Source organism: Onychostoma macrolepis, chromosome 07 (genome assembly GCF_012432095.1).
Source record: "Onychostoma macrolepis isolate SWU-2019 chromosome 07, ASM1243209v1, whole genome shotgun sequence".
NCBI lineage: Eukaryota > Metazoa > Chordata > Actinopteri > Cypriniformes > Cyprinidae > Onychostoma > Onychostoma macrolepis.
In genome coordinates this window covers 38,227,377-38,236,957 of record NC_081161.1, presented here as the reverse complement: position 1 = coordinate 38,236,957, position 9,581 = coordinate 38,227,377, and the positions used below count along the sequence as shown (strand labels likewise).

Sequence of the window (9,581 nt, the reverse complement as noted above, 5' to 3'; positions counted from 1 at the left end):
GTTTGCGCATGTGCATAGCATCAATGGGCGACCACATTGCAACTATTTAATATACATACAATGATCCTGCGACATAGCTGACAGTAAATGAAGGGCAGTAAAACACTCACTTGTTTTGTTCAAGTTGTTTATTTAGTGGAAAATACATTTTTAGGTCAAGAAAATAGCTTTTTAACTGAAGCACTGCACTTTGCATTTTTCAAAAGAATACTTGCTATGACACTATAACTTTGAGACCACGTGAAATCCAGCAGTTATGTGGACAATAACAAAACAAGTGCAAGACCTACATACATAGGCTGAAAATCCCATCATTTTTTTTTTTTCCCAACACATTAGACATGAAGAAAATAAATGTTTCACTGTATTGCAGACAAAATGTTAGCTGAAAAAAAGAATTGCATCTTTTCTAAAATTCTGATAAAACAAAAGATAATCACTTTGGCTTGGAATTTGGATTTTATCTAATAGAATTTGTTGTAATAATACATAATTAAGGCAAATCAATAAAATTACTTTATACAATAAAATAATAAAGCAAAATTGCTGGTGTATGATAGGTTTTCTGACTCCAACTTGTAATGAGTTAAATTTAAACTCAGCATCAGCTTATCAAAACATTTGATTTGCAGGTAAAACTAATGGAACTTCACTCCAGGTGAAAATGTAAAAGTTTGGGGAATTTCTTTTTTTTTATTATTATAAATGGGTAATTTTAAAGAGTTTTGCGAGGGCGTTTCATGAAGGACAAGGTGTAATCTCCAGAGGGTGTGGGTTTCTGTCTCTTCATCTGCACTTGGGACTGGGCTGTGAGCTGCAGTTTAATGGCACTAGAGTTGATCTTGGCCGCAGAGAGGAGCTCCTTCATACCCTTCATCTTCTCACTGTGGAAAACCACCATTGGCCCTCCCTGCACTACGGTTGGCTGGGTAGGAGAAGGTGTGGGACTTGGGGATGAGGGCTCATTTTTTCCATCGGCCTCTTTACCTCGAGTGCCAGCAGAAGAACGTCTGCGTCCTCCTTCCCCTCCCACCTTTTTGGGGACTAGATTTTGAGGGGGCAACGCTGCACTTGGAGATGATGGCCCTGCTTGTTCATCTAACTTGGATTCTCGCCTCGGGCCCCGTCTACGCCCCTCACGCTGGTCTTCACTGGATTGGTCATCGTCATCCACTGGTTCTGCATCCTTGGTGATGATTGACACTTTTTGCCTGATCTGAAAAAGAGCAAGTGCATAAAGTGTGGTGGATAAATATCATTTTAATGAAACTTAAAATTGAGAAAACGGAGGGGTTTTACCTGTGCATCAAAGCGACTAAGGGACTGAACCAGGTAGGTGGCCCAGCCTACATGAAGCACTGGCGTTGGACTTCCTTCTTCCCATTTACAAATACCATCATAGAACCGAAGTAAGTGAGCAAAGCACTCCGGGTCCTGAAGGGCAGACAAAGCAGTTACCTGTCTGGGCTGGTCCTTTGAGGTAAAAGTATGAATAGAGGACAAGAGAAAGACTTGTTCACAACTTTGTTCTAGATAATAAAATACATATATTTTTAAATGTTTATTTTTATGTCAAATTAAACAAGACCTCCTTTTCTGTTTCATCAGCCCCTTCGCCACCACTTTCAGCAGCAGCTGCTGTCTCTTTAAGGAGGGTGGGAATGACATCATTAGCGATGTCAAAAAACTCCTTATATATCTCCTCATCCTCCCTGCAGTAGTTGTAACTATAGACCAAGAAAAAGTAATGGAATTGAACATTAAATCTAGTTTTTGACTTGACTGAAATAAATATAAAAGATATATAAAAATCGTGTCTGCTAAATGACTAAAACGTAAGTGTAAATACACACATATATATACACACACACACACACAGTGTGGGGAAAATAATTATTTGATCCCCTGCTGATTTTGTAAGTTTGCCCACTTAAAAAAAAAGAAAAGAAGGGTTTATCATTTTTATGGTAGCTTTACTTTAACTGATAGAGACAGTATTTCAAACAAAAAAATCCAGAAAAAAGCAGCATACAAATGTTAAAAAAAAGGTTTACATTTTAGTAAGTCAAATAAGTATTTGACCCCTTCACAAAACATGACTTAGTACTTGGTGCAAAAACCCTTGCTGGCAATCACAGAGGTCAGACGTTTCTTGTAGTTGGTCTGCATACATCTCAGGAGAGATTTTGGTCCACTCCTCTTTGCAGATCCTCTCCAAGTCAATTTTCAGCTCCCTCCACAGATTTTCTATGGGATTAAGGTCTGGAGACTGGCTAGGCCACTCCAGGACCTTAATGTGCTTCTTCTTGAGCCACTCCTTTGTTGCCTTGGCGGTATGTTTCGGGTCACTGTCATGCTGGAAGCCCCATCCACAACCCATCTTCAGTGTTCTGGCAGAGGGAAGGAGGTTCTCATCTAATATTTTACGGTACATGGCCCCGTCCATTGGCCCCTTAATGCGGTGAAGTCATCCTGTACCCTTAGCAGAGAAACAGCCCCAAAGCATGATGTTTCCACCTCCGTGCTTGACAGTGGGGATGGTGTTCTTGGGGTGATAGTAAGCATTTCTCTTCCTCCAAACACGACGAGTCGAGTTGATGTCAAAGAGCTCAATTTTGGTCTCATCTGACCACAACACATTCTCCCAAGCCTTCTCTGAATCGTTTAGATGTTCATTGGCAAACTTCAGACATTTGCTTTCTTGAGCAGGGGGATCTTGCAGGCGCTGCATGATTTCAGTACTTCACGGCATAGTGCGTTACCAATTGTTTGCTTGGTGAATGTGGTCCCAACTGCCTTGAGATCATTAGCAAGCTCCTTCCGTGTTGTTCTGGGCTGATCCCTCACCTTTCACATGATCATCCTTACCCCATGAAGTGAGATCTTGCATGGAGCTCCAGACCGAAGGCATTTGGTGGTTATTTTGTATTTCTTCCATTTCCGAATAATTGCACCAACAGTTGTCTCCTTCTCACCAAGCTTCTTGCTGATGGTCTTGTAGCCCATTCCAGCCTTGTGCAGGTCTACAATCTTGTCCCTGATGTCCTTTGACAGCTCTTTGGTCTTGCACATGGTAGTGGAGAGGTTGGAATGGAAGATACAGATTCTATGGACAGGTGTCTTTTATACACACAACGAGCTGAAATTAGGAGTATCTTCTTAAAGTGACAGGACTAATCTGTGTTCCACATGTGCACATAACCAATCTGTGGGAGCCAAAATTCCTGCTGGTTGGTAGGGGATCAAATACTTATTTGACTTACTAAGATGTAAATCTGGTAATACTTTACAATAAGGTTCATTAGATAGCATTGGTTAACAACATTAGTAAACATGAACTAAGAATGAACAATACTTCTACAGCATTTATTAATATTAGTTAACGTTAATTTCAGCATTTACTAATGCATTATTAAAATCACAAGTTGTGTTCGTTAACGTTAGTTAATGCACTGTGAACTAACATGAATAAACAATGACCAACTGTATTTTCATAAACTAACATTAACAAAGATGAATAAATATTGTAATAAATGCATTGTTCATTGTTTGTTCATGTTAGTAAATACATGAAATAATGTTAATAAATGACACCGTATTGTAAAGTGTTACCGTAAATCTTTTTTTAACATTTGTGTGCTGCTTTTTTCTTAATTTTTTGTTTGATATACGGTCTCTATCAGTTAAAATAAACCGACCATAAAAATGATAAACCCTTCTTTTTTTTTTTTTTTAAGTGGGCAAACTTACAAAATCAGCAAAAGAACAAATAATTATTTTCCCCGCTATATATATATATATATATACACACACACACACACACATACACTTATATTGTATTTATATTGTATATACAAACACATAAAAGTAGGGCTGCAACAACGAATCGATTAAATCGATAAAAATCGATTACTAAAAGCGTTGGCAACGAATTTCATAATCGATTCGTTGTGTCGCGCGACGCGGAGACGTTTGATTATTAAAAAAAATAATAATAACTTTAGTTGAGCGCGGAGCGGAGTGAACACACTCTCTCGCACACGGATGGTAGCAGAGTTTGGCGCCTCATAAATAAATAAAAAAAGGAAAAAAAAAAAAAAAAACAAACGAGCGGAGGTAGAGGAAAGATACATGGCGGAGGCAGAGAAATCCGTGCGACCCAAGTCATCCAAGGTGTGGGAGCAGGGGCGGCGTTTGCGTATGGCAGAGTATGGCAGTTGCCATACCCTAGCCCAGTCAGGTGCTGTGAAAAATTATCCAAACTTGAGTCGCTTATAATTCGTTTTATTATTTTAAATCAGAGAGTTTTAAAAATAGTAAACCAATGATAAGCATTAAAATAACTTGTCAGTAAAACTGTAACGCCATTGGATCATCGAGCTCTCAGCGAGACCTCGTAACTTCACCCGCCTCCGTTCAGATTGACGCGCCGCGCACAGCCTGGAGAAGATGAGATCTCTGCTTTTTCGCAATGCAAGGGTGAATAAATAATTGGTGTTTGAATAGTACAGCGTTTTCTTTACTCAAACACTATGTCAGTAAAGGATAATGTTTTTGTGTGTTTGAAGAGTGGAGAAGAATTAGTTATTTGCTGTCTATATACGTTTTAAATATCCTGTGCATTATGTGCATAAGCGCTTAATTTGAGATTTTGGCCAAGTGTATTAAACAACAAGAAAAACTAAGCGCCCATATAGCTACAATCAAAGTTATATAACCTGTAAAAGTTGATGAAAGCATAATGCACTTGCTGCTTCTGATAACAGTTACAGCCGTTCTAATGACAGACAAAACACTCCATCTCCGTCATCGTGCACTCTCCCAAAAAGTCTATATATTTGGCAGATGTAAAGCATACATGTGTATGTTTTTTGTGTTAGTCCATTTTTATTTTATTTTATTATTATTATTATAACAGCTCAGGGATGTTCAAGGAGCAACATGTTTGTGCACTTTCTAAAGATTTTAGTTCTGTTTTTGAATAAAGGGTTGGAAATGAATGCTTTTCTTTTCTTTTTTAAATCCGATTCATCGATTAATCGAAAAAATAATCGACAGATTAATCGATTATTAAAATAATCGTTAGTTGCAGCCCTACATAAAAGCACCAATACTGTATATAACAATGCTTACTGATGATTACATTGTTTATAATACAGCAAGTCTGTCATAGTTCAAAGCGGCACAAACAAAATGAAAACACATCAGAAGGACAGAGGGTAGAAGACAGTTAATGTTGTCATGAAGGAAGAGGAAACAGGAAGAGCAGGAAAAGGAAGTGGATGGGAGTGAGCAGTGGTTTTAGGCGTGCTTTGTGCAGACATCCTTCAGGACATTAGAATATAGTATTTTTAGCATTCTGTCCACTGCACTGTGTTTAGAGGGAGGAAAGTACAGATTGTCTCTCCTGACAGGGACCAATGCCAAGGCTAAGACAGGAATGAGCTTTCTAAAGACATACAGCGTGAGGCAAAACAGACAATGCTGGCAAAGGCCACATTTTCCGTTGTGTATGAACATTCAAGAGGCTTGAGAATTATCATATTGCCATCTAATCATGATGTGCAGCAGTAATAGACACATTTTAAGATTAGAGATTGGTTTAGCCTTTTTACATATACCTTTCTCTTTACTTAGATTTAAGGAGTTTTAATCAGAACAATTTGGCAATACCATTTATGCAAACGTAATAAACACTGCCCCCTGCTGTTGAAGTAAAATTAAAATTGAGAAAATGTATTTAGTTGTGTTTGATTATTACATTATCAGAAACAACTAAGAATTCCGTAACATTTAATATTTTGATTTCTGCGAAGTTTGACTTACTCTTGCATTACTGAAGCAGCTTCTGCCCAGGCACCCAAAGCCTCTTGGACATTTCTGTGCCTATAATAATACCCTCCTAGATACATGAAAGGGTATATGTGCTCGTTGTTGTAATATTTTTTAGCCGACTCAACAGCCTGAAATAAAAAATATATATACAGATTAGTGCACTTTAATAAAGACAACCTTGTAAATATCTCTGATAAAGCTAAAGTCATATACCTTTAGGTGAATGGAGAGAGGGTTTTCCTTGCCAGTCATTGGTTCCTGATCTTCAAGGTCAGCCAAAGTGCCCATTGCCATAGGATACCTTCAACACACACAATATAAGAGAACAAACATTCAGAATGGTTTTATACAATAATCAGATCAAATGAGTCACATCCCGGCTCTGAATTTGTCTGATTTATTAGAAACATTTCACCTCTCCAAATCCCCTTGATCATATAGCAGCCATAACAGCCTCTACAAGAAAAAATAAAATGCATTAAAAAAATAATCTGAATGACAACAGATACATAAATATGCCAACGTTATGACAGTTAACAGTACATAACACAGAGATGAAACAGCCAATATAAGGCAGGAAACATAGGATGATGTAGTGAAAGTTTAAAACAAATCAAATTTGAAGACATACTTGCTGCAGCTGGAGTAACTCTGTGCTGTCGGTGTGCAGATCTAGAGATGGATTGATGGCGCAAACCATGAACGCTACCTCCATATTCCTGTTGCATTTCATGTAGGAGCCTTTAAGATACAACCAGCTCTGAGAAGACAGAAAGAAAGAAAAATAAATTAGGAACAGATTTATAACATGCTTTTTAACATTTGCAGTACTACTTAACAATTTGGTGTCAGTGAGATTTATTAATGTTTTCTTATGCTCACCAAGGTTACATTTATTTGATGATAAAGATAGTAAAACAGCAATGTGTGAAATATTATTACAATTTAAAATAACGGTTTTATATTTTAATATATTCCTGTGATGGAAAAGCTGAATTTCCAGTGTCACATGATTCTGCAGAAATCATTTTAATTTGGTGCTCAAGTAACATTTCTCATTATTATGCATGTTGAAAACAGTTGTGCTGCTTAATAGTTTTCTGAAATCTGTGATACAATTTTTCAGGATTCTTGGATAAATAGAAAGTTCATAATAGCATTTATTTTAAATAAAATATCTTATTATAAATGTCTTTACTGTCATTTTTGAACAATTTATTGCATCCTTGCTGAAAAATAGTATTAATTGTATTTTTTTTTTTTAAATCATTCTCACCCCAAACTATTGTATGGTAGTGTATGCATGGTGTTTATGAATATACAGAAGTTTATAACATCATGGTAAACATGAATAATAGAACATTACATACCCTTTCAGTGATACCTGCGCTGACAGTCTGACCTCTTCTGTCTTCGTTTCCCTTCCCATGCCATGTGACCTCTGCAGTCTCTTCCCCGCCCTTGCCAAAGATAACCCAGGCGTGGTCCTCAGAGAGAGCCAGATGAACATCTTTCAGGCCCAACACCTGACATGCAGCTACCACTGCAAAAGCTACTCCTGAGCTGTCCAGCTTTGTGCCTTATGGAAAGAGAGACAAAACAAAAATACAATTTGAGTCTGCAAGGCCAATTTGCTACCATTTCATTAAATATACAAATTAACAGAATCTGTAAGTTCTACCTGTGATAAGACTGAAGAGGGACTGAATATGTGCCCTGTCCTTGAAATACGACCGGCTAAGACTGTTCCAGATCACATCTGAGACCTTTTTCACCAGCTCACGGCTGGAACCACCAGCCGGTTTGCGGTATTGTGACAGGTCCACAGCACCAAGAATCTGGGCAGTGAAGCGTTCGTAGAGGGCAGATATGAGATTCAGCTCTACTGTAGGGAAGCAAAAGTCGAGGCAGTCAGGTTTAAGAGGCTCAAAGCGAACGCCCGGGACATTGACAGGAACAACTCTGTTGACAGCCAGGAAGTGCTCTACAAAACCCAGCACAAGGGACAGCAGAGCCAGGTCCGGTTCTGGGTTGCTAAGCTCAGACTCGAAAAGCTTCACCACTCCATCGATGCCCCGAAGAGGGAAATGCTTCTTCTGAGCCGACCGAATCCCCATGGTTAGTGGTTGAGTTAAATCCCAGTCTGATTAAATCTTAAAAATATAAACAAATAATTAACTACATAATATATAATATGGTGTAATCTTAATAAATGAATTAGGGCTGCAAAACGATTAATCGCATTTAAAATAAAATTTATGCATACATACTATATGTGTGTGTACTATGTATAATTATTATGCAAGTATATATAAATACACACATACATGTATATATTAAGGAAAAATGTGTTTATAAAATATTTATATACAACATAAATTATATACAAATATTATATATATATATACACATACATACATGTATTTTTTAAAGTATGTGTATTTTTATAATGTATAGTATTTTACAAAATATATATACCCACTAAACACACATATAGTATGTGAACAAACTTTTATTTTGAATGCGATTAATCGCTTTGCAGCCCTAAAATTAATACACAGTATTATACAACAGTTTTTATTGAAAGTGACATCCAAGTAACAGCTTTAATCAACATATTTCAGCCCAGTTTACTCCCTCATTGTGTTCTGTAGATACAAAGAACATATTTCTTATCTAATTTTATGAGTGCGAGCAGGAGTTCAGACTAATCTTTGCTTACCAGGCTACCAGCTACCAATGGTGCTACATAATAACAATTTATGTTTAATTTAATTATTTATACCATGTAGTGACCATAACTTAGGGGAATTCCCAGAGACACGTGTAAGACCATATCTGATGACCAAAATAGGAAATATAACATTAAATTTGACATGTAAAAAAGTTTAAATGCAAAATACAGTTTTTGGCCTGGCTGAACATGACATTAGACTGGTTTAATATGTTAACTTATTTTAGTATTATTGTTTACTTTATCCATACCGAAGGCAGAAATTTAACCCTGCTGTCTTGCTTTTTAACAAAAATAATGATAACCTAGATACTGCCAAAAAAGGAGCCAGTGGGTGAAATTTGAGCATGGAAAACAACGCAACTGTAACCCATGTGCGTATGGGCGGACATCTGCGTGATGATGCTGCAGCTAGTTAGCTTAGACTATATTATCCTGGTGTTTTCCAGCTTAAAGGGCGTTTTGCAGTGAACAAATTGTTCTCTCCTTACTTTCTAGACAATAAAGCGCCGCTCGGATTCATTCTCACCACATACCTTTGTTGAAATTACATCCACATGCTTTTGTTTTGCCCCGTGCTTTTGCCGCGCAGTAGACAGACAGACGTTTCTACAAACACCTGAGAAGTATGCAATCTGATCGCACGTCAAAACGTTGCACCGACTGGATTATGTTTATTACTATTGTGAACAGATCAGCGACATTAAAAGTGCTTCCTGTTATCTAGAAGAATTTTGGGAAATGTAGTCTTCTAGTTTATCTTTGCGGTCGGCGAACTAGAGTTTGGTGCATTATCGCCACCAATTGGACTGGAGTGTAAAGCGTCGACAGACAGATTACCTAAATTAAGAAGTATTACGATTGCTATTAATTCTGTTTATATTACCGGTAATTATTTTTTATTCATCGTTTTCTCGGTCCTGAGTGGAATGTGGTCAAATTTTACCCTCTCTTCAACATCATAACAAGCAAATGAGGACATGTCTGTTGTAACCAAAAGAGGGCGCTGTTG

General features: G+C 37.4%; 1 protein-coding gene across 2 annotated transcripts; it reads right to left on the bottom strand.

The window, feature by feature from the left end:
• Nucleotides 1-118: 118 nt before the first annotated feature.
• On the bottom strand, nucleotides 119-9,304 carry men1 (multiple endocrine neoplasia I). 2 transcript variants are annotated; one of them, XM_058781134.1, is made up of 10 exons: nucleotides 9,106-9,304; nucleotides 7,517-7,988; nucleotides 7,206-7,414; nucleotides 6,467-6,595; nucleotides 6,251-6,291; nucleotides 6,049-6,136; nucleotides 5,827-5,963; nucleotides 1,589-1,727; nucleotides 1,300-1,434; nucleotides 119-1,216 (listed from the first exon to the last, which is right to left on the bottom strand). In XM_058781134.1, exons 2-10 carry the CDS (start codon nucleotides 7,950-7,952, stop codon nucleotides 716-718), a joined length of 1,815 nt encoding a protein of 604 aa, XP_058637117.1. In that variant the 5' UTR covers nucleotides 7,953-7,988; nucleotides 9,106-9,304; the 3' UTR covers nucleotides 119-715. The 2 variants fall into 2 exon arrangements, with proteins under 2 accessions (XP_058637117.1, XP_058637116.1); XM_058781133.1 differs by having other exon boundaries at nucleotides 1,300-1,473; nucleotides 9,106-9,303.
• Between the last annotated feature and the right edge of the window lie 277 nt (nucleotides 9,305-9,581).

Coding starts and splice junctions, on each gene's coding strand:
- men1 (XM_058781133.1), bottom strand. CDS start 7,952: ATGGGGATTCGGTCGGCTCAGAAGAAGCATTTCCCTCTTCGGGGCATC. Junction 1,474..1,588: donor CTGATGAAACAGAAAAGGAG/GTCTTGTTTAAT, acceptor TTTACCTCAAAG/GACCAGCCCAGACAGGTAAC. Junction 1,217..1,299: donor TTAGTCGCTTTGATGCACAG/GTAAAACCCCTC, acceptor GCTCTTTTTCAG/ATCAGGCAAAAAGTGTCAAT.